Source organism: Tyto alba, unplaced genomic scaffold (assembly GCF_018691265.1).
Source record: "Tyto alba isolate M040663 unplaced genomic scaffold, T.alba_DEE_v4.0 Super-Scaffold_17, whole genome shotgun sequence".
In the NCBI taxonomy this organism is placed as follows: Eukaryota; Metazoa; Chordata; class Aves; order Strigiformes; family Tytonidae; genus Tyto; species Tyto alba.
This window is the reverse complement of record NW_024881279.1, coordinates 15,155,168-15,181,289: the sequence shown is the minus strand read 5'-3', so window position 1 is coordinate 15,181,289 and position 26,122 is coordinate 15,155,168. Positions and strand designations below refer to the sequence as shown.

General features: G+C 35.3%; 1 protein-coding gene across 6 annotated transcripts in view; it reads right to left on the bottom strand.

Annotated features, from left to right (window-relative positions):
- Positions 1-26,122, bottom strand: part of GABRA1 (gamma-aminobutyric acid type A receptor subunit alpha1) — a 44,751-nt gene that overhangs the window by 6,276 nt on the left and 12,353 nt on the right. For all 6 annotated transcript variants that reach the window (XM_033006026.2, XM_033006036.2, XM_033006007.2 and 3 more), the window contains exons 4-9: positions 21,044-21,111; positions 15,182-15,402; positions 13,460-13,542; positions 8,664-8,807; positions 2,830-2,982; positions 67-269 (exon numbers count right to left, since the gene is read on the bottom strand). In XM_033006026.2, coding sequence (XP_032861917.1) covers positions 67-269; positions 2,830-2,982; positions 8,664-8,807; positions 13,460-13,542; positions 15,182-15,402; positions 21,044-21,111 — 872 coding nt within the window. The remainder of the gene's footprint in view (positions 1-66; positions 270-2,829; positions 2,983-8,663; positions 8,808-13,459; positions 13,543-15,181; positions 15,403-21,043; positions 21,112-26,122) is intronic.

The following is a 26,122-nucleotide window of genomic DNA, read 5'->3' as shown; positions in this document are numbered from 1 at the left end:
AGCCCCCATATAGTGACCAAGCATGACACAGCATGACCTGTTGGGACAGATATTAAGTGGTGTTACCTTTTCAGGAACAACGCTTTTGCCATCCCATGCATAGCCTCTCTTTGTGAAGTAATTCACTGTTGCAAATTCAATGAGTGCAGAAAACACAAAGGCATAGCACACGGCTATAAACCAATCCATAGCAGTGGCATAGGCCACCTTGGGGAGCGAATTCCTTGCACTGATGCTCAGAGTAGTCATTGTCAGGACAGTTGTCACTCCTGCAAAGCAAACAGTTTTAGCATCTTTAGATCAGTGGCTATATTTCATGCTTAATTTCTCAACTGTTACAATAGATGGGAAAGCCTTGTCTTCACTAATTCTTATAAACTTCCCCACTCAGTTGCTAATTGAAGATATCAGATTTCACATTCTGTGGAAGTTGCAGGATCTTCAAAACATCTTTTATACCTTTATTCTTTGACATTGTTGTAATAGAATAATATTTTTAAAGTTGGAATGGAAATAATATTTTGAGTTGTGGACTGGATACTACTTCATGCTTCCTGGTATTTGGAGAATCATTGTTGCTGTTCCTTATTCATGCTCTGTGAATTGTCCTACAGATGTAACAATTTAACATTTTTAGTTGTTTCTTGTCACAGTTCTAAGATATTTAGATAGAAAATGAAAAAACTTGTTTTCACTCAGTTAATTTGGTATATGCACCTTCAAATGTATACTCAAATGCACTGAGCTATATGTGATATTACATTTCATTGAATCGATGGTTTTACAGATTTCTGTCTCTTTATTCACTGATGCCCTGAAAATAGCAAAGACTTTATGTAAGAACAATGACAATGTAATCTGCATTTCTGATATCAGAACTTCTCACTGCTGGTGAACATTTTCCCTTAACTGGCCACAGAAAGCAAGCAGGACTTGCTCTGCTTGCAGCTGCTTGAAAAAAAAAAATCTAAAGTGCAGGATAGACATTTACATCAAATCACATGTCCACAAGTTACCTTGACAACTGCAATTTCATGTATTGAATGTGTCTTGCAAGTTCATCTTCGCTGCACTGAGTGTTAGTGAAAATGTGCAGTGGTCTAAAATAGGCCAAATAATGAACAATGTATTTACATCCTGGTGTAAAGTGCTTGAATTATTAGTGCCCAATGAGGAAGCAATTTCTCTTCCCTGAGAGATAACGTAATCTTGTATTTGACTCATTGCTAGTGATTTTAAGTTTCTCTCACATAGGAGCAAAACACAATTTATAATATTTATTGTCTGTGGTACTAAGTGGACTAAAAGATATAAGTTGTGTTTCTGTGTGTATATACATTTATGAAAAATTCTCTGTAGCATTGTTTCACTGCTGTTAAGGAATGAAAAAGCTATCTTGATACGTAATGATGGAGTAAACACAAGGCTATTTACTAAATAAATCTTCTGAAAGGAAAACTTTCAGAAATGTGTGGGTCCTTGAGCCTGTGCAGATAGCAGCTTATGCAATATTATATATTATTCATTGTGAGATGAGGAAATTTTGTTCTCCATGTAAGGACAATGAAGTACAGCATTTCAAAATGATGATCTGACATTTCTTTTTGGCATGTTCAAAAAGAAGTAAAATAGTTACAATTTCAATAGCTGTGACTACAGAGGCCCATAAAGTCCCAGGTTAATTCTCGGTGAAGATGATTAAAATTCAGGACTAATTTTAGATGTTAAGCTAAACATTATCATATAAATCAAATTTAATTATACTGTAGTCTGAACCATTATTCTGCAAATGTAGACCTGTATATCAATAGAAAGCCATGACTCAGCTCATGAGGTCAAAGGCTATGCAAGTTGTGACTGATTTCCAGAGGTATTGGGAAAATAAAGCACAGCTGTGAAGAGTGCCAGAAAAGGTCAATAAAAATAGCTCTTGTTCAACAAGAGTTTCAGAGTCTGCGTTTCTCAACAACAGGCCTTGTGACTCTCTGGCTTTGCTATGTCCTATGTAAATTGGTAAATTCTCTTCAGCAAAGCAGCAGGACCCATGGTGTGCTGCCCCAGTAGTGCCCTGAGGCAGGGAAACAAGTGTAAAAGCCAACTCAGCTGTGTGTTCCTTTACCTCCTCCTGCCAAAGGTGTTCAGGTGTCCCATCTGAACATCACAAAAAAGACTAAGTCACATAGCAGAAATCTCAGGTTCTGTTTTCCTTAACTGAAGATTTGTTACTTTTTTAAATTTATTTTTAATTATGTACTTGACTTGGATTAATACCTCCAAAGAATACACTAGTTGTTTGTTTCTAATTTTAAGATAAGCATTTGCAAGCAGTGGTTAAAACACTAAGGACCAACTGTATAAACTTAGAGTCTTTTAGGTTGCCTTCTTACTGCATTTCAACAGGAGACCTTTAGCAGAAGCCTGCAAAAAGAATTGATGAAAAATATTTCCAAGATAAGAATTTTTAAAGGGCCTAAGGATGGCAAATGACTAACACTCATCGATTAAAGCTATTTTGACAGTCCCCACCATGAATGTCATTGCCATTGTCAGAAATGTTTTATTCATACACTTACTGTTTTGGAAAATTTGAACTGTAATAAGATTGCTTAAGGTATTTTCAGGTCTCTTCTTACAATCAGTTTAAAAGCTTTGGACCTTAAATCAGTTTCTGGTGCACCTTTGCAATGAAACATGTTAACTATTGTGTACTGCACTACGTCCAGGCTCATGCTGTTTTCCAATATCGTGTTACACGTAACTAGTTTTATCATAAAATTTCTTAAACCTATTTGGCTTATGATTGCCAAGCGGCTTATAGGTCTTGCTTACCAAATACGGTTCTTGCTGGAACAGATTCTCTATTAAGCCAGAAGGACACCTGTGACAGTATCACTGTCATGATGCATGGCAGATAAGTCTGGATGACAAAGTAACCGATCTTTCTCTTCAAATGAAAATGTGTAGTCATAACAACATATTCCCCTAAAAACGAGAAAAGCGGGAATGTTAAATCTTTTATAAATATACAAACTAGAGGGCTTTATAGGAAGTATATTTTCATTATATTCACCCCTATTACAAAAAAAAAAAAAAGTCCTCAGATCAAATTGGATCAGCTCTGAAGAAAACATTTAATGAAGTAGGTTCTGAAGTTCCAATAATAATGCAAAACTAGAGAGTTCTGGGAAATGCTAATTAAATTTACATCTTTTCATCTCTGCTGTGTAGTGAATGAAAGTCTACATTATCTGGTAGCTGTTTAGGCCTCTTGTGAAAGGTCATATTCCATTAGAAGATGGAAAACCACCATAATATCCACATGCAAACATCATATAAAGACTAAATCAAGACAGGCACTCAGTTGGACCAGGCTTAATATGTAATTGTTGATGTGATTGTGTCTGCATTACCACTGTTTGTGCTTTATGTACTCAGAAGATTAAGTGTCCCTGTTCTGCTACTTCAGTACTTTACTAATTGATTATTCTCTCCTGAAATAAATGGACAATGCAAGAATAACATAGAATATTTTCATTAGAATTAACTTTTTGGGTGCTACAAAAACATATGAGCTGGGTATTTGAATTGCAATTGAAAGGAATCTTATGTATTTCTATAACTCTATAAATCTTTCCACCCATAGCACAGCAAATAATGCCTTGTTTTCAGATCATTATTTACATCATTGACAATGGATTTTGAAAAACAGTATATTCTCAAAAGACTGGGAAACCTATTGTGATTTTTTTTTTTTTTTGGAGTAGATTGGTTCTTATTATGCAATAAACATTATCTTAGGAAAGAAACAATTGGACACATAACTGAATGGAAACCTCTGTCTAGATTAGAGATGATGTGAAATTACTGTTTTTCTATCTTAAAATGTAGACAGCTGGAAAGAGAAAGTTGCTCTTGTACAGGAAAAGCTTAAATTGGATTGAAAAACTATGTCTAGACATTGACTGCTTATGCACTGAGCATGTCAAATGCCCTTTTCTTTAATTAATAGCCTAGAAGAACATTAATTTGAGCAATCTTGCTCAATGTATAACCCTGAGGAAAGCTTATAAATAAGATGTGACAATACTCCTGGTATGTTTCAATATAAAAGACAGCAGCAAAGGGAAAAAAGAGAATCAATTATAAATTGAGAGATAAAACAAAGGATACACAATGAAAATTTTGTTTCAAAAATAGGACTGGAAGAAGTAGTATAGTGGGAATTATTACTTGAATTTTGCCCACCTTGCTTTAACTTTCACTGAAACAACCTTCTTTTCCTCTGTACCAAAGATTATGATCTTATGAAGGGTGTCAACCTTGGCTAGAAGAGCAAATAATTTAATCTACTAAAATATGACGTGGGAACCAATTTTAATGCAATCAGATATAGAATGCTCACAACGGTATGTCAGAATTAATTCAGTGATTGTAGATGGCAAGCTAAGAATACAGAGTGAACACACCACTGTACTCTGAAGCTTTATTTAGCTGCCTAAATTATCAAAGTATTTTTAACCTCTGGAAAATGAGAACAAGATTAGAAGTATAAAGGCAATTAAAAAGACAGGGGTTACTCTCATCTGTTAAGCGTTGCAGCAGGTCTGAGCTAGAAGCCAGCTAAAAGTAATGCCATGAGGAGTGAATCAGGCAAAGCACAGGCCTAGAATAATGCCTACAGTTCAGTTACAAGACAAAAATATGTTTTTAAGTCTCCAAAGCATCAGTGGGTTGCAGTCATTTATTAGAAGATAGTAGATCTTTGATGAGTTTTATTTAAATAACTGCAGGACATGAAAGTACTCCAGTTATTTACTGAATCTTTAGCTTCTCATATTTTATGGCTTTCTTTAATTGAAAAGCGTAGCTACATTCATGACAGCTACTGACCACTGTCTAAATTCCCAGGAGTTCCTCTCTAATTCTGTTTTCAAAGGTTTGTAATTCAGCCTACAAGCTAAAATTTCAAATAGCTCTTGAGCAAAATATTTCCTTTATTCATAGTGTCTGATTACTAGGCTTTCACGAGTTGTAGCACAAGTAGTAGCTTATGCATCTTATGCTCTCTTATTTTCTTATCCAAAGACGTTAGAAATAAAGATGTTACTTTTTTGCTTCCTTGTAATTCTTATAATCTTCTACAAATCATTGTGTTGAGCAGCTACCTTTGTTTTTCATTTCATTTATTCCACTAAGTTTAAATTAGTTTATAAGTATTACACAATATGAAGGATTTATATTAACTATATTAACTATTTTTATATTAACTATATTAACTATATCATCTATATTAACATAGTGTTTTGAATGATTGTCCACATTTGAATACTTCTAGTGCTCTGGAATAGTTTGTGCCTGTGCTCAACACTTCTATAGCTGCAGTTTTTAACCAGCTACAGTGTATTGCAGTAATTGAGACAAATGCTCAGGTGGTATAAACTATCCTGTGTCCTTAGAAGGAAATAGTTGATAATTCAGTAAAGTTGCTTCAAACGTATTTCTCAGTGTTCTGTAAACTATTTGTAATAAACCCAGTTTATCAGGTGAGCACCTAAAATTAATGTGCATCACATCAGACATAAAGTTTGAGGTGGGGACTGAATTTTAGGTATAATAATACTTCCTCTGTCACTGTAGGTATGAAGTAAAGCTTTCGTTGCAATTTATTTCAAACAAGTATTTCTCATTTACTACTTATGCCATTTAACCCAATAGAAAAAGTCTTAAGAACAGAATCCTCTCAGCAGATTTAAAGAGTAGTAGAAAAAAATATACCACTCTGAGTATAAATCCTGATGATTCCCAGTGCAAAGCAGTTTCTTCAAGGTGGCAAAATAATTCTATGTAAATAGAAGCTTGCACAAGCTCCTTAAGCATCTGTTAATGTACTTACAAAAATGATCATTTTAAACTCTAAGTTAATATCAGTCAGTATAGTTGGAGAGTGACAAGAATTTTGCATACAAGTAAAAAATGGATTACTCTCTTCTTAAGTAAAACAGCAACAGCAATAATTATTTTCATTTACTGAATACTATTTTAAAGCCTGCAGTACCTACACATTCCATTGCCAGCACAGATGAATCTATACTATAAAAAATTTTAGTCTTTCAAGATTCTCTTGTCATTATAAAAAATCAGTATTTGTAGTTACCTTGTTCTAGATTCAGAAAAAGGGATAGCAAATGGCCTACTAGAAAAGGAAGAAATTAAAGAAAAAAAACCAGACTTATGGATTCACCAAACCTTTTTATAGTTTTGAGAATGTTTAGAGTAACCCAGTTACACCCAAATTCTTGGAAAATACGTATCTGTAATTCCAGACAACTATAAATGTCATCTTAAAATTGGCCAAATTGTTGTAGATTCTTCTAATGATCCAGAGAATCAGCTGCATGAGAGCTTAATTTTCTTGCCTAAGGTGCTGAGAACTCTTAAGTGAAGATTGTCTTCAATTCTTTTTGTTGGATGAGTCATCATCCACAGCTCTGAAAGTAGGGAGGGATTTTTAAATTTTCATTACATATGTCATATCTCAAAACAGAGATGATCAGAGGACAATGATATGATGGAGGATTCTGTTAAGACTAGCTGTCCACCTGCCTGAATGGGGAGAAAGGTGATTATTAACCACTTCTGATCCCCACCATTATTTTGGGGAAGGCGAAGAATTTTCTTTTGCAAAGCAAATCAAGAAGAATTTTTCCTCGAGACATTCAATTTGCAAGTGATAACTGTGTTTCGTTTACCACTGTATATTCTTATCAGGTAGTAACTAAAGAGGATTGCAAGTTTGGTAGTAAAAAGATTATTCAATGGGCTTATTTTTAGTTTTGATAACCATTGAATTTAGTTCTTTGTAATGTTTTTCTGCATCTAGACAATATCGTCTTTATTTCAGCAAATATTAACTATACTGTATTTAACTTTATAGATAGGCTTTTCTTCAGGTAGAAAAAGGAGGCAGAATTAAAATCTATGAAATATCATGGGCAAAACATATTTTTTCATTTCTTCATGGAAATGCATGAAGAATTTTTACACTTACATTTGCCTTCAGTTCTCTTTAAAAAATTATTATCTGCCTTTCTTAATAATTGATAGGGTGCTTCTCACATTACTATCTAATTACCCTGAACTATATCTGGTATTATCTATTTGGTTTAGATATGTTCCTAATCTTATGAGTCTCTTCTGATTATCCCACCGCCCTTATGATTTATCCAGCAAGCAGAGAACTGGCGATGAGTGCAAAGGGCAGCCACTCAGGTTGCTGAGGTGTCTCTGCGTGAATAGTTTCAGGACAGAAAGAGCAAAGAGCTCGAGATCCTTGGAGTTCCTCACAAATCCTATTGACTTTTCAGGAAAGGGCAGATGGGGCGAATTACTGGTTCTACAGAAGACAGTGGCAACATTTCTAGCTGTGGCCAGACGAAGAGTTCTCCCCTTCTCTTTTTACTTGTCTGATGCATGCCTCCATGCTGAATAATGGAAGCAGTGAATCTGTGGGAGAAGCTGTGTTGATACTGTTCTTATGCAATGTCCTTATTACTGCTATCCCACTTCTTTTATGATTACATCAACTGCACAGAAGCTTCCAGAGCAGTAACCTGAATATTGTTCCACTAGAAACTTTCATCTGTAAGAAATTTTGTTGGCTTAATAGAGCATATGAATATATTTTGGCAAGCTACATAAAAAAATCAGACATGAATTAGGGTTCACCTTAAAGTGACTCGCTTTTTCTTTAAATGTTCACTGACTTTATGAATGACACACTAGAAAGTTTCGTTTATGCAGGTATAAGTGTACTTCTCTAGTTCAATCACAACGTTGGGTGCATTCAAAGCAATGCAGCTACTTCTAATGCAGTGCTTCTTTCAGTCCATTAAACAGTCAATCTGGTCAACACTTTGAGCTTCTGTTCATGCCCAGTGCTCAGTTTCTCACTGTATTTAGGTCTTTGTGCCCCTTCCAAATTATTAAAAAAAAAAACCAAAACAAAACAACCCCCCCCCAAAAAAAAAAAATCTTGAAACAAACACTGCAAAGTGAAAAAGCAAACATTTTTAGCCAGTTTCCAGGCTACAGGTACATAATACTATAAATGTTGGCTATATTTCTATATCTCATTAACAGTTCTGGAGCTAAAGCTGGTGCTAGAATTAAGACACCTAAATCCTGTTTGGATGTTCCAGATGGTTTTTAATTTGATGACATATTTTCTTCACTCTCTAAATACCTCTTTGAGAAACTATATGCTTGCTTTTAGCAACTGCACTGCTTCCAGGAATATGGTCTTTGAGGATTTGTATTCTTACACTATTTTTTTTAAGTTTATATAATAAGTAGATAATAGAATAAGGATATGAGGAGTACTTCTTTATAATGTAAATTACCGTTTTTTCTGGCTAGATCTGTCACTATAGGAAGCCTTAAAATTGTTCAAATATTTTAACCACCAGTTGAAGTAGGAAAATAATCCCAGGATATGTTATCTTTTCAGAGTCATGTTTCCTTAATCTGGAGCTCATATATTGCAATTTACCTCTCTTGCTCTTTGGTCTTTGTATTTTTTCTCTTGCTCTAAATTATGTTTTGGCAGTTAAATATGACCCTTGACAAAAAAAAAAAAAAAAAAACCAAACAACTTTTTCACAGACCTGTACTGGATTGAACAATTCCAGAGTCCACAGTTTGTCCAAGTAGATCATATTGGTTCAATCGAGAGCCGTCTTCAGCCACAACCACTGACCTTGCTGGTTCCCGTGTCCATTCATACACAACCTCTGCTCTGGTATAAGCATCTAATTTAAAAGAAATACATAGCTTTTCAGCTTTGCTCTTGTATTGCCAAATGGCTTTATCAGAACAACGTTTTGTACAGTAGTTTGAATATTAAATTATCTTTAATTATCTGTAGAAACTCACAACTATCTTACTGGAACTATTTATCTATGAGAAACATAACTAATTTTATAGGACTGTCCATACAATGATTAGCCAGCTGCTGTAGGGCTGGATTAAGTTTGGTCCTCAATGGCATGAAAATCTTTCTCTCCCTTACATTATTCCTACCTATGTAAAATCTGAGTAACCATCAGGAAGACTGAGATGTGGAATTTCATGGGCATGCGAAGACTCCAATTCTTTTTCTAACTTTTAACTACTATCAAGAAAGATGAGCCCCAGCCTTTACAATTTGTCATAGTGTGGTGTTATCTGGGCAACTGTAAGAAAAGAAGTCCTTCCCAGAGTGGCTTCAGTGATCTTATCATCAGCCTGGATAGAGCTCTTCATTTGGTTATCCCCCTTCTTGCACTGTCCTTGCTGTATAACAAGCATAGCAGACATTTCTGAGGTTTCCTAGGCTCAAGTAAGTTTAAATCACAATTAATCTATTTTTTTTTTTGCTTTGGTTATTTCTGAGAAATGCTCACACTCAAGTTCATATTTATCTGAGTCTTGAACAAAGCAGAGGAAAAACACTGTGGGCTCTCCAAACCTAAGTAGTCTCATATGCTACATAGATAATTCAGTAGCATACTACATATGCCATCCAGGTGTTTTGTGCTGTTATTAGTATGTTATTTGTGTTATTTTAGGAGTCACACTATATCTGAATGTTTTTAATCTTAGTCCCATTGTAAAATCATTCTGTCGTTTTGCGTAGTCAAGAGTCTGACAGCTCTCACTGTGAGCACTTAAGGTGAGAGTTAGTTGTCTACATAGAGGGATCTAGTGTCACTCTTCACACCCAGGAGCATCCAAGACATGTATGGGACTGAATGTGTGGTCAGAACCTACATAAAGCTCGTACCCACCAAAGGCAGCTGGAAGCCAGGTGGGACATTTTAGGGCATCTAAAATGACAGTAGTGTCCTACCTACAGGGTGAGATTTACCTCTTTTTCAGGACTGTCAAGCAGTAAAGAAAAAGGAGGAATCTGATTCACCTGACCTAATTTCTGAGTTAGTAATTTTATCTTATCGATGTAAGAGATAACAGTTAGTAATTGAGGGGGTGGTGTTGGCTGGAGTGCGCTGGTAAATTAATTGCATGGCTTTTGATCCTTCATTATTGAAGCCAAAGGGTGCTTTTACCCTCAGACTTCATATTCCCCAAAGCACTGTAACATATACATAGCTTTTTGGAATGAATCGTAAATGCAAATCTACATCTTAATAATTCTGACCTTTAAAATTATGGCCACAGTAAGCACAAGAATTGCCTTGCTAATCTAGTCAAAGAAAGAGTAGCAATAATAATAATAATATTAATTTTCAAGCATTTTACTTATTCTGGAGCATGAGAGTAGTTTGGAAGAGAGAGGACTGATTTTCTGAGCTGCTGAGAACCACTGGATTGAGTTAGAGGGACGGGAGTATGCTCGTTGGTGCTGCAAATGAGCTTGCCCTGCCCTGTAACTGCCAGATTCAGTGCTCTGTTCAGCTTCCATCCTCAGCTTCCAATTCAGATATTGCATAAGTAGCAAAACAGCCTTTTGCTCCTATCACTGCTGCTTTCCAGAGTGGCCTTAGTTTTAAACTGACAGATTTTTGTGGTAAGAGTTGAGGAGAGCATCTGTCTTTCTGATTTTGTTTTGTCAACATATGGCTTTTTGTTGTTCCAGAATCTCTTTAGCATTTGTCACACTGAATTTACATTGGAATAACCTCTAGCTTAAGCTGCTATTTTGGCAGATCACTTTAGCCTTGGAGCTGGGTCAAACATTTATCGGCCTCTATGATACTGGCACAGTCCATAGGAGATATGCAACTCCTTCAGTATGTATGAGGTTTTTCTGAATCCAGCTCCAACAAGTGATGAGTAGCAGTGGAGGACATGGAAAAATTCTTATCCAATTTAATCCAAAACAGAGCTGGGCAAACACTACCTTGGGGAGCTACCGAGATAATATTGTAGTCTGCATGTAAAGGATGGCTTTCATGACAATTGAATATGTTTTTCAGTAAATTTTTCAATCCATTAAGATGATTATAATGAATTGCTTTAGTTATTTGACAGAAATGTCATAAATACATTTAAATATGATTCCCACTGAAAAAGTGGCAATTAAATATAAGAACTGGGTTTTTTCTATGTACAAAGGCAAGTCCCATTTTCATATCTTGCTTGGGTCCAGTTATTTGTCCTATGGGAGATATTTCTGTTTATATCAATAACTAAATATTGAGACAAATATTCTATAATCTGATAGTTATAACATATAATCTGATGATGAAGAGGGGAGAGGTCCAGCTTTAAAACCCTGTTCTGGACAGTGAATTTCCCATGCAGCGTTTGCAACAAAACAATGTTACAGAAGGAACTCCTCCCCGTGAGGACCCGAGATTAGAAACTCACCTGAATTTAGTAGGGGAATACTAAATTTTCCTGAAAACTTGATTTTGTCTTACGGTCCTTCCCAGCATTTGGAATTACTTATTTTGCTAGGTCCTGTTTAGGACAGTTGGCATAACAGCCATTTAATGTTCAAAACAAAAAAATAATGGAAATAGGCTGTAAAACATAACAGACCGTGCCTGCACTCTGAATTTAGAATGCTAGTCATTGTCTTTGACTTTAGTGTAAGAAATGGTCTTTCAATCAGAAATATCACTGATTAGGTTTTTTTGTTTATTTAAATAATGTATACTATGATTTTTTTTTCATTATAAAAAAGGAAAACCAATTTAGATACAAAAGATATGCAGATACACTTGCGTGTCTTTTTGCTATTTTCTTTTTACCTTGTGATGTGGTTCTGGAGTTGTATTCAAATTCATATTATCCATCCCTTCTCATTCATAATTTCTGCATCTCTTAAACATTTAATCGAGGCAAGATCCTTAGTAATCTGGAAAGCCATGCACTTTGTGTACAAAGAGTACACTAATCTGGGACAGAGTAGGCCAAAAAGAACTCAGTGTAGGAAAAGAATGCGAACTGTTGATCAGACTAGATAGTGTCAGGTGTTTAGGCTGTGGCTGTATGATGCACAGATGTGTGATCTGTGTCCTATCAAGTCTATAAAATTTCAGCCTAGTCATTCACATTTGTTCAAAAACTGTTGATGGTTTAACTTTGCATTAGCAGGTTTTAGGCACAATTAGCCATCTTGCCACCTCCCAGACCCAGCATGCAGACCACATAAACACTTCAATGTTCATTTCAAAAGAAATTCAATTCTATGACCACTCCTGATCTAACTGGGATCTCAGGTGCACAGATCTGTTATTAATCAAGAACCCACTGCAGATATTTGGCCTACTATTAGTGGGAGTAAAGCTTCCTCCCACCCCCTTTTGTTTCACAGGAGATTTGGAAAGATTTATTGGAAATGCTGTAAGAGAATTTAATGTTCAAGGAGTAACCTATTCTTGTTGGTTATACTCCAAGTTTGTATGAGCTTTTTGTTCTCTAAATCTTATCTAGGAGGCTAGTAGTTCTTTAAAGACAAAATATCAGTCCTTTCTCATGGTAAACATAGAGCAATTCAGACCAAAGTAAATTATCACCCTGTCTGGTACCATGTGAAGAATGAATTAGGTGTTCTGTTTGTTGACTTCTAAAATTGATCAAGCCACTAAGTACCTGTTATCAGTGAAATGACCCATTTCTACTAGGAAAAAATAGCCATTGAGGAAGCAGTTTGTACACTATTAGATGTTCCACACATTTTGTCTTCGTTGTTTGTTTTGAACCAACCAGAGTGAAACAGCTTGCTTTTTTTTTTATTTTTTTTAAATTTAAAGAGTTAGTTGTATGGGGGCTATATTTAACTTTTAAAAATATGTTTAGCGAAGTGTATCAGCGTCAGGTTGGTTGCTATTCAAATTAAAGTTTTTGAGGAAATTCTCACTTTACAGAAAACTTTATCAGTTATTACATTGATTTCATTTGCACTGCATTTTGGCAAATATGTTCTCTAATCTCAGGTTACAAATGCAGCAAGTGTAGTGCTCTGTATTGAGATTTGTGAGATTTTTCACCTCCAGAAATGTTGCATGACTATAATATGAATATTTTATAATCTTAGGTAAAATTTTGTTCTAAACATGCCAAGATTATGGTAGGGGGATTGTTTTCACCTAAACCAATTCAGTTCAGTTATCCATGGCCTGTCTTGCTTGTCACCAACACTGATTTGGGGTTTTAACAAAATAAAGCAACTGTAAGATTAACAACATTTTCTATGTGACAAACTACTCTTCTAGATGTTTAGAGCACTGTCATTTTTCTCTTTTGTGAATGTCCAGGCATGACATTGGAGGATATTTAAGACACATAGAAGAGGTTCATTATATTAAATATAAATATATATAAGGATAAAAATACAACCCTGCCAAAAAAAGTGAAAAATACACAAGATTAAAACCTTGAGGTTTTCTCAGTTGCAAAGTACTTTTGTAAAGTGGCCTAAAAAGGGAGAAACCTCAATTTAAAATAAACTTACAGCTTCCAAATTTCAAGGGGCAAGCATGTGCATCCATAGGAAAGTCTTCTAAATGCATTGGACATTCTGCTCTCACAGTCAATCTATAATGGATTAATGAGCAAAAGGACACATTTATTCTAGTTTCATAGAAATAGCAAATAGACTTCTATTAAGACACATAGAATAAGCTTAGCATAATATCCGTTACGTGAATAATTATCAGCTAGAACGGGACCTGAATTGTCTGGCTGGGGGTGCTGACAGGCCTGTGTAGACATAGCAGTGCGACTGGCTCTGCCCCTCTACCATGGTTCACTATACAGCAGAGATGTGCTCAGACTTCTAACTTGGCATGAGGATTAAAATCTATTAGCAACTGAAATTGCTTCCTTGCTGCCATCACTAAACTGGCCCACTCTGGATGCTCAGACACTTGCTGAAATCATTTTGTTGCTATCAGCTTGGGTGCAAACACGTTTCTCAATAAAAGAGATTAAATAAACTAGAAACAGTCACATATCACACATCAGCAAGGAATGAACAATAATACTTGAATGCTAGGCAGAATATTGAATTAAGGCACTTGCAAAGGTGAGCAAATAGAAATGGTTATGGTCAAAAAAAGAGACATATGTGAACAATATGCTGCCAAAATAGTGTTCTTGTGGATTAAATTCCTACCAGCCAAGCATTTAGGAAGACAAGAAAAATTGACCTGGACTTCTATAACTACCAGCCAAGCAGATTCTACCCTAGCCTAGGCATTGAAAGATGTTGTAGAATAAACTGAACATATTTGACAGGCTCCCAAAAGCCTGGAGACTGTTTTCGCCAAATACTTGTACTGCTTTTAAAAACATCTTTAAAATTGTTAAAAGAAAACTCAGTGTTCACCTATGTACTAAGCTACCCATCCAGACTTTAAGTCAACAGAATCACTTCATACCTTGTTTGATTTCATGGGAGATAAAAATGGGGGATGTGTAGCTCTGTAGAGACAACATAACAGATTTTTTTCACTATTTAATTTGCAGTTTTTTAATCCAGAAATTTTCCATGACTGTGTATCATCATTATTTCTAAAGGATATATTTAACTCCTCTGCTGACAACTGGATAGCTAAAGTTCAGTTATCCATGAAGAGAATAGTATATTTCCAGTAAGATTAGTGCCAGCATAAAAATATTTTCTCCTAAATTTCCAAATGCTTTAGTGAATTGTTTTTCTTGTTATGAATGGAAGAAGAAATATCTATTTTTAGACTGTCATGCAGTCCCAAGCACAAGAAATAAGAATGGGCAATGAATTCTGTGTACATCTGCTAGTTCTTAGAATCTGGTTTTTATAGGATCCAAAGATTAAAGACCCTTATGCACAATCTAGTAGTTTAAATTATATTAACCTTTCAGGCTTTATTATACTTTGCTCATGGAATCCTTGGAAGTGACTCCAAATTAAGGTCCTCAGCAAACTGATGAATTACAAATACTATAAGTACCTTTTTAAAATCAGGCATTAAGACACAGCTAGGGAGTGTAGAAGTAGCGCAGCAGGAGGAGAGAGAAATAAACACTGGAAATGCCTCAGTTTGTCTATCGTTCCATGGCCTGTTGTGAAAATAATTACTAAGCAGGAATCAAATTATGCTCGAAAAGGAACCTGTTTTCTTTTTGGAAAATATGATGCTTTAACAAGTTAAATTGTCAAACTAAATGAAGGATATAATATTTTAGGGCTCACCTCATTGTGTATAGCAATGTCCCATCCTCTGTAATTCGTAATAATTTATTTGGCATTGTCATGTTATGAGCCACTGACTTCTTTCCATTGTGGAAAAAGGTATCAGGTGTCCAAATTTTGCTGGCCATTAGATTATTTAACCGCAGAACAGTCATAGGTCCTTTGAATTTTAATCTCTCATCCTTCCAGCTTTGGCGGAAAAATACGTCTATAGTGTATTCCTATATCAATTCAGAAAAAAGGGAAACACTGGTGATGCCATATATTGCAATATGATAACTTGAAAAGTATATTGTTACCATTCCCTGCAAGCAAGATGACTATTAATGAAGTTAATAATTATCAGAATGTTTATTCTCCATATTACTTACAATATACCTAAAGCTGGTTATTAAACAGTTACAATATCATTACTGTCTTCAACGGAATAAATGGTAGTGAGAATAGCCTATCAAAAGTTAGACAAGAATCTGAGATATAATATAGTGGAAACAAAATAATTCACCTTTTTCTCACTTTTCCTTTATCCTTTCATAAAATTGTAATTTGAAGCTGTAGATATGTAGCCAGTATGCATAGCACAGGAAGAATATGTCTCTTAGAATAAAACAAGCCTGGTGAAACAGGGTCTTACTACAGCCTTTTGTTCTGTCTCATTAGCATAAACATATAGTTAACTTTTGAAGAGTTCACAATTCACTAAAATTACATGGTCTTATTTATGATATATGGAATGGCTCATTGGGCCAAGTCATTGGACTACAGAGAGCACAAGCCGAGGACAGCTTTGGACAAAGAATTACAGTTCAGTTGTGCAAGGACTGGACCAACAGGGGAGAGATGCAGTGGCTGACTCAGTGTATATAGGGAGAATCAAAATGACCAACACTCCTACGAAATGAAGGAATTATTTGTTACAAAGCAACAGGAGCAAAGTTAAGGAGGAGAGGGTGAAATTAGGAAAAAGACGTTGGAGTATTATACATAAAATATAGATGTATGTGGGGTGAAAATATGAAAAATGCCTGTGGATGCAGTATAGTATAAGTTTTCACAGGGAAAAATTCCACTCTGACATTAAAGTTCAATATGGGATTATGCTGCCCCTTTTCCATGATTCATGGCTATGATATTGTGATAAATGTCAAAAGTAGCTATCCAACCATTGTTCAAAATTACCCTGAATTATAATCTTTTTGCTGAGAAACTGAACCTTTGCTTGAGATCTTTTGCCAGTGGAGATGGCAAATCCTGAAATAAAGGAAATTCCAATGTGTGAAGGCACATACAGCTATAAAGAAAAGACCTGCCCCAAGGAATATGTTAGTGGAGAGAAACATTCTGGAACGAGTATGCAAAATCTTTCTGTGGAAGTCTCTTAGACTTGTGATTTTTCTTTTAACAAATGGCAACACTCCATACAATGTAAGCAACTGTGAGCTGTTTATTCCTTGTGCAACTATCAGCAAGTAAGAATGGTTATTTTTACTGGTGATGTGTTTTTCCTAGTCTTAGGGCATGAAATGTCTAAATAAATTTCTTGTGGACATGGAAATGTTGCCATTCCATGGGCTGTTCTTTGGGTTTGTTTGGGTCTTTGTCGTTTTTTGTTTGTTTGTTTGTTTTTGTGGGTTTTTTGTTTGGTTGGGTGGTTGGTTTGGTCAGTTTGTTTGTTTGGTTGGTTGGTTTTTTATTTACATCCCAGACCTGTGAATCATTTTGGTGCATACTTAATTGTATTTCAATTTTTTTAATCATATACTCAGAGAGCTGCTGAAGCCTGGATTTGTTTAGCTCCAGTGACAGCAGTTTTGCACTTGAAGTCAACTACTTGCTTCAGAATGTTGTTGGGTCGGGGCCTTAGGTTGAACTGTGTGCAAAATCTTGTCCCAGGTGTGCAGCAGAGTAGCAGAGAAGGAGGATTAAAAAGCAGTAGATGGCATTAAAATATTGGATTTCCTCCACATTTTACTAGCTCCAAAGAAAATTTCCTCCTACACACATGGGAAAGGTAAAAGACATGCCCAGAGGTGACATCATTTCAGTGTGCATGTAAGCCATTCCCTTTTTATCTCTTCCAATTGCAAAGAAGGAGGTGAGTAGGAGGTGGTACAGGTTGAGAGAGGGGAGTCTGGTTCTTCACTTTATATGAACACAAGGTTCTTACTCTGGAGAAGAACAAGGAGTCTGAGAGATCTGATAAGGGACCTGACGGCATAAGAGAAAACGCAAAAAAAAGCTGACAGGTCATGCCTGGCACAGACTGAATCCTTTTCTATCCCAAGCCTTTGCACCATACAGGATGAATTCATTTTGGCTGAGATTTCTCAACTCTTTAGCTTTCACTACCCACTTTAACACGTATAATAATTCTTCCCAAATGAATCCTGACAGTCAGCTGATCTTTAAGATCAAGTCATCAGATACTCTGATTAGGTCCTTCTACAGTAGGATGCCATAGAGAACAAGGCGACAGAAGAATTTTCTCCAAACCATGTACTATAGCAGTGATCTATGTGAAAACATATGAGCAAGATGAAATTCAGAATAAATTCTCCACAGCGGAGAGTCTTCATTCCTTCCTTCCTATCTGCACTCTTGCAGTAAGTTGTATGGTATTGAATAGTTATAACACTTTGATGTACATATTCTGTAATTTACTCATCTGATGTCTCTCCCTGAAGAGTGTTTATTCACAGGTGCTTTTATTTTTTTTTGTTTACAGCACAGGATGAGGTGCTGTACAAGAAGGTAGTAAGACAGAAATTTTTTCCTGGAGAGTTTACAGTACAGAAGCAGTAGGAATGAAGGTTTAGTAGAAAAAAAAAAAAAAAAATCTGTTTTTATGAAAAGAGTTAATTATAAAATGCTTCTTATTCCAGACAATATACATCAAAAATTTCACAAAAATGAGTCATGTGACAGTAGCCAATTATCAGTTGATTAGTTCAATCCACCATCTGAGAATGCATGTCTGAAAACCTGCAAAGTTCTTCCAAAAAAAATAAATTAAAAAAAAAAATGCTTTTCTCTTGTTTAACTTTATTCACAAGTTTAAGAACAAGCCAAGACATTCTCTTTATAGAATAACAGGTTATGTCTATACTCTTAAAAGAGTGTATTGAGAGTGGGTAGGAACACCATGTACTCTCTGATATATCAACCTACTATCTATATAACTGCCTCATTGGATTCCTGCAAACAGATGGTCTAGGTATGCGGATGTCTCACTGTGGCTGTAGTTTCATAACATATGGCGTCAGCTGGAACAGCTCATTGCCAGTTCCCCGCCATCAGTCCTGGGCTCAGACAGCAGTGCAGCGTTCCCTCGGCGTGTCAACACAGCTGCTTGCGAGGCTTCCCGGTGACCAAATCCCACAATCTAGTCTACGCTTACTGTAAATCTGCTCACTGGAGCAGATCTGTAGTAGCCCTCAAATTATGGTGTCTACAGCCAACCTGTGGTATGCTCTGAGGACTTTGCAGTAAAAGTACACTGAAATTAATATAAACTTTATATTCTGGTAAACTCTTCATTTTATCTTTCTGTCTCTGATTTCACACTTACTTCCTTAAGCAAAAGAGTTAGCATGAGTAGGCTGCACACACATTACTTTTTAGGGGAGGTGAGTAGGAGTTTTACACTAATTACTTTCCTGTAATTCCTTAGTTTTCAAAACATATGAACACCTGCCTGTGTGTTTCTTCATCACACACTTTATTAAGAGACTGATGAATTCTTTCTCCTGTTTAAGTAAGTGAAAATCAGGAGCCAATCTGGTATGTATGGGTTTTTAGTCATTTTTGAATTCTTTTTTTGTAGGTAGTGATCTCTTATGCTTATGCTATAGTAATTCAGCTATACTGAATTATAGCTGAAGTCAATACTTTTTTTTTCAAATACACCTATTCCTAATTCTTAAAGTAGATTATTTTTGGCTTCAGTATTTTATTCTTCCTTAAATCCAAATCCATTACAAATATCAGTGTGTCCTAGGAATGTCAAATTAGTTTTACCTTCTACTTAATAATTAAATCACCGGATGCTGAAGTCCAAACATTATATAGTCCCACGTAATTCAGCAAGCCGATCAGTTACTCTGAATTTATGTCTACATGTAAGAAAGCATCCATGTCCATTTGTTTATTAGATTGCCATTCATTATTGGAGTTTTCTAGTAAACCTGACTCAACAGAGCAAACAATACCTTAGCCAGTTGACTTCTAGAAAACAACTCTAATAAATATTAATACAAAGCATACATTCACCCACATATATCTATCACTCCTTTTTTGTTCATCTCCCACAAGCATCTGTGTCCAGCCTGACACTTTAGATTACATTAATTTTCAGGAAATTAACAAAAGACCTGTCTCAAGAAGATAGGTTCAAAGTTTTCAGTTTGTCTAGTGGTGATTGGTTACCTATTGCGAGACATAAATGGGAAAACAAGTTGAAGTGTTTTGCAGAACCAATTACCAGAATACAAATAGCAGTTGTATTGGTTTCTACAAATCTTTAATCCAAGGAATTTCCCCTGTTTTAATGTATAATTTAGACTAGTAAATAGATATTGTAATTTCACAAGATTATTACAGAGCATAAAAGCAGAAATCACTGAATGAAAGTTTTTTTTAATTCTTCTTCATGGTATATATAGTATTTAGACAGTATTGCATACACGTGCTGAGGAGACAAGTCACCAGTCTAACAATTTCCCTGGATTACCCTTCTATTGTAAGGCTTCTCAGCAGAATGACTGGTGAAAAAGCCTGTGCTGCTCAAGCTATTCTTTCTCATTTAAATATCATGGCATCAGTTGCAATTATAAATTTGACTGTAGTTTTATAAATGTTATTTTCCAAGCAATCAGGAAAATGGAGTCTTTGCATAACGTTTAGGAAAATAAACTATCTTGTAAAAGTTTCTTTCTCCGTTATTGCATCCCTTAACATTGTTTTGAACAGTTAGAAACTTGTAATAACCTTGTGTTTAAGGCCTGTCTACAATTTTAGTTAAACTAACAATTTTGTGTTGGTAAATGTATTTAGATAAATGTAGATGGATACAAGGTTGAACTGTTTTCTTCATTTAAATTAATGAGGATGTTTCTAGCATTCATTCTAACACAGGATCCAGCAGATACTAGTAGCTGCAGACCAGGCTTTCCCTGTCAGTAGCAACCTATTTGTGAATACCTCATTTATATGCAAAATTTAAAGTCCCTTATCCGTATTTTTACACAATTTTTAATACCCCTTAAGACCAGGGCCCACAACATCTTCATTCAGTTTTCTGAACTTCTCCATCCCCTGCAGTTATCTAGCAATTTGATTTTAATATTAATTCCATAAAGAAGTGACACTAATGCTCTCATTAATCTTCTCTTTCAGCAGCCAAAATCTAGGAAAGTCACTTCCCATTGATCAGTAGCTTTTAATATAAAAATACAGGTTAGACTGTACGGATGTCACACTGTAGGCATAAGTGTTAATTGCATTTTAAGATGATGATCTTTCTTGGCAAATTGGATCAGTGATGTGCCAGCAAGGACCTGAACAATCATTCTCAGAAGAACACGGATCCAAACCCTAATGCATTTCATAATATATTATGTAGCAAATATAAGGTCTGTTAAAACACATTATTAAAGTCACCGAGACTGCTAATTTCAGGGCACTTAAATACAGTCACAGCTAGTAGGAATGTTTGCACATAAAAGCCAACAGCATTTTGGAATCGAGGGTTTAAAAAAAGCCCAGCCTTAGAAGGAATAAATAAGTCACTGCATAGATCTTTCATCCTTCAAATTAAAAACACAAGAGAAAATTAATGCTATAGAAATATCTGCCATCGCTTACCATATCATGGTCTGAAACAGGCCCAAAACTGGTGACGAAGATGTCAGTCTTCACTTCAGTTACACGCTCTGATGAAGCAGGAAATTAGGACAGTGAGTGTCTATCAACAGTCCTCATTAGATCTAACCACTACCAATTCTCACAATAAATAGAAAATTATTGGCTTTGATTAGCCATTCTAAAATTGGTCTACAATACAGTCCTGATAATTTATTGCTTCTAGGTGTAATTTCACAGTCACTATTGTCAGCAACAATTTTTCTATTACAGTGTTTCCACAGAACTTTTTGAGACACGGCTTGTGATGCCACAGTTCAGCAGCGATAGTTCTGCTGTTGTGTAAATCTTTTCACTCCTTGACCAATAAATCTTCTTGTCTGACAATATAAACAGTGCTGAATATTTTACACAGTACTCAAAAGTCTCATTGGGTACTCAGTGTTTCTGGGCAAGCTGAATGAAGGTCTCTAATAATTAACCCTGGGTTTATGAATTATGTATTTTGTATTGAGACACAGGAACATAGAAGAAAAAGAGAAAGAATACATTACAGTGTATAAAACATAGAGGTATTTTATTGGCATGAGCTAGAAATCGCTGCGTTACCTTTAATTGCAATAAACAAGGAGTTAAAACTTTTCCAAATAAATATCAGATAAACTTCTCCATGACAGTTTTTGACTTAAGTATAAATGTTACGGTTTGTAAATGTTTTAACTTTCTTTTAAAATTGATATGGGCGTTAACATTAGATTTCCCTTAAACTACCAAATTTTTTTTATAGTCCTCAATGATAGATTAGTATAAATAATAATTCTGAAATCTCTAACATATACATAACACAGGTTATATGCATATGCTATATTATAAAGCTAGACTTCTCTGTGATTTCAAGGATGTAAATTTGTTCCATGGCACAGTGTTCTTGGCCACTTCAGAAGAATCTGATGATTTAGTGGTCACAAATGCTGAGTCTGAGACACCTAAAATGGTGCTGATCTCCAGAAAAGGACAAACGTCTGGCTTCTCCAAATCTACTGTTAAAAGTCACTTTGAGAAACACTCAAGCTTAACCTCCCCCCTTCTTCTCCTCCCCTTTAGACACACATAGAGTATCAGTCACTTTGGAACATACTGGTATTTTCTAGGCCACACATCACAAAATATTCACCCGGGATGGCATATATCAAAATAACTGTTGATTTAAATATAGTTGCAGGGAGTAACACCACCTGGAGGCATAAATCCAAACAGTGTTGAATGGAGCTAACCCCATCAGCTTTCAGAATTTACAGTGATGTAAGTGAATACATTTACTTTAGTGCTATACAAGCCAATGTGGAGTTTTTGGTAGAAAGCTCAAACATGGAAGGATTGATACAACTAACTTTCAAAAAATAAATAAATTGAGAAAAATGGAATATTAAAAGTAATACTAGAGAAACGCAGTTAACAGAAAAGTACATGTATAGTAAGTAAAAGTCACTCAGCAGGCAAAAATTTTCATAAGACTAAGAAATGTATATACATAGCTATTTGTATAATGTTAAATATTGTAAAGTAATTAAATTTAAAAACTAATCTAATACAACCCTCTGATTTCAAAATACTTTGTACTGTTTAGATATGGTTTGTTCCATCTAACAAGAAAGTTCTGACAGAAGAGAAGTGAAATAAGGAATCAAGGTTAAGCAGCAGGTAAAAATACACATTTCTGTATCTGATGCAGAAGTTCTAATGAGAATCAGTGTTCTACAGTGCACATACAGGACTTTCACTTTAATTCAAAAAGTATACAACTTCTAAAGATATATAAATATAAGTAGTTTAATATAAATATTTTATATATATGCAGTAAAATATCTCCTTTTGTGAGGCAGCAATAATCAAGATGTTTTATTAGATCTGATTCTACTGTCATTCTGGTAATGCACTGAATGACACTTGTGTTCTGTTAGCAAGTTAATGCTAAAATGATGTGGTAGCAAAAGTAATCTCCAGGACTCATTAAAAAAGTTATAGGATGAAATTTCCATTGTATTATTCATAATCACAGAAAGTAAAATAGTATGATGTGACTGAATTGCCTAATAATATTATTTTCGTTCCTTATATTTGTGACCAAGATGTACAAACTACAGTGACTACTGACAAAAGCATTGCATAGGTGAAATTTCCTCCTTAGCTGTCCAGTGAAATTAAGGTGTGACCTTATAATTATTTACAAGCTTTTCAACTGACTTAAAGAAATTTAAGTATTCTCTTGACACCTAATTGGCTCTGGACTTAGAGAAGTTCACAATAAGAAATTAACCTTCTGTTACTGGAAGAAGCATACGGTTGTCCAGAAATTACTTGTCTGGGAAGAAAAGTATTCTCGCCTTCAGCCCATCACTTTCACAAAAGTTTAAGAGGCTGTGGTCTTGTATGCAACAGCTGGCAGAAAAAAAAAGATGGAGATTTCACAAGGTCCAGTAAAACATTGCTGAATATATTCTTTAAGTTCCAGCTACTGAATAAACCTTTTCTTAAGACTGAGAAACTAATATCATCATGAAACCTATTAGTTTTTTACATACTGAAAAGTGAAACTCAAATGACTCTCTTAAAGATCTTTCATCCTGATTCCCCATCTCTTCATCTCTTTTCCACTGGTGCCATTACAAGATAGAGGATGCTAGAAGCTCTTCAGGCACACTGCATTCATCCCTTAACGGTGTAAACTCAGAGTCCCAGCACTGAGTGAGCCTCTATTTAATATAATATAGCTAGCTAATTTGCCTTGCACAAACACAGAACATGCTCTTTGAATCAGTGCCATATCATGTAGTGGTAACCTGAATTCTAGTTTTGGGATACATGTGGTCATAGACATGCGGTAGAGAGGTTGAAGCTTAAGAAAATCATTTTGAGGACACAAGATATAAACTAAAGGCTTTGGCAGTAAGATGGAATGTTTCAAAGAGGGTGGAAAAATGAGTGATGCCTTTCATTTCTATATAACATTGAAGATAATTTAAGTGGTGTGTATGTCATAAGTAATAATAGAAAATTCAGATTGTGAACTCACAAGAGATTGCGTTATCTTCATACTGATTACACTTCTGCAGAGCATCTAATTCCAAGTCTCTTCAAATCCAGATAAAACTACTGTATGCACCACCAAATTATTTCTTTTTTCTTTGATATGTACCTCATTTTCAAGAGCAATGAAAAAGTGTGTATGAACACACAGCATAAGATTAAAACCTCCAAAGCCATATGGAAGTTTTGAAATTTTTGTTTACTGTTTTACTAATTAGATGATTCAACTGTGCTTTGTTAAGAGCTTCAGAAGTTGTGAGTCACTCCTGCACAGGACGTGTGTTTACTCATACAGTTGAGATATATATTTAGAATCAAGGTTAACCATGTTCAGTTTGCAGCTTGATTACCATGGGAAGGCTTAAACTGTGCTTCAAATGCTCAGAATGAATTTTTCAGGAACCTCAAATCCTGAGCTATATTCAAACCCTTCACAATATCCCTAAGAACTAGAGAAAATTGTTAAGTCATTGAACAAAACAAACTCAAGCCAGGAGCTGATCAGACTGCTGAGGATAAACCCATCAGTTGTAAAGACATGTTAACCATGTCTCTTGACTATAACAAATATCTCACGAACTGGGATTAAGTAATATAGGGATTTCTGTAGAACATTGTCATGGTTTAACCCCAGCTGAAACCAGGACAAATGTATAACAATTCCAGTAAAAAACCCTAAGGAATTTACTAATGACTTACTAGTTTTACTGTAAGGCAACCATATGGTCTAAGTACTTACTGATCAGCAAAATAGCAACTGGGTACCACACCTAGACACTCTGGAACACAGCCTCCTCATACAGCTATGAAAGCACCAGTCAATGTCAACAACTGTAATTTTACTGTTTACAACTACTGCATTTTGCTAATGATGCTAGACTAACGTAAACTCTCAAAATTAGTAACAATAAATATTTTGATTTAAACTCCCAGGGAGCTCATCATTGCTAGGTTTGTGATTGGATTACAAATTGAGAACAAAATAAGAAATGCAGATTTATTTGAACAGCAGGAAATAAGCCTATTTATCATAGGAAACTATACATTAACTGTTACCTTTTCTGACCTGCCAGTATTTGAGCACAAGACTTATTTGAATTGCATTTTGGTGGTTTAAATTAATTCCATCTTGTTTGGTAATGCACTTGTCCTCCTGCATGTCTTGTGTGTGTACTATGACTACTAAAATGGAGAAGATGTTTCCTACGGTTTTGAATGAAAGGAATTTAGACCTCTGCATAGAGTACACTATTATTACTAAAAAAGTCATGTATACTCATCATCCTGGCTTCATCCTGTGAAGTATTTTGACTGAAGAACCACAACAAATACACTCATAAGAATTTTGTGCTGTTGCATTTGTAAAAGTAGAAACCAAAAGGGAGAACATTGAGCTGTCCTGTGATTACCCAGCTGCAGTCCCTGCTGCTATGAAAGGTTTACTCAGACCTGTGCAGTGTCATGGCAGCTCTCCGCATGCCAATTAATAGCTCAAAGCAGCTCATACCCTCCCTACCTCCCTACTGTTGTATTAAATCAATTTTCCTAGGATCTTCCATGGCTTTTTACAGTTGTCTTTACATCAATGTGCTGCCTACCAAGTGGAAAAAAGACCAGAATCAGCCCTTTCAGTTTTCACAGAGATAAGTATAGCATCTAGTCCTTCTTTAGTTACAGAATTATGTGTAGGGGTCCAGTATATGACTCTCTTTTCATTTAGAGTAGAAACAATTAGGTTTAACCAAATATTTATTACACATACATACCAAAACCATATTTTTCCTATACTGTAAGTTAGCTTAGATATGAGTTCAAATTCAACAACTTCCATTGGGACCTCAATCACAAAGCGTTAAGTTTATCATACATTTTTAGATAATGTTCTCATAAAATTGAATTTTAAAACCTAATTAACATAATACTGTCAGGTTTATTTTACATCACTTTAAATATAAGCACTCTGTGGAAGTAATGAATTGCCAGAGATGGACCAAC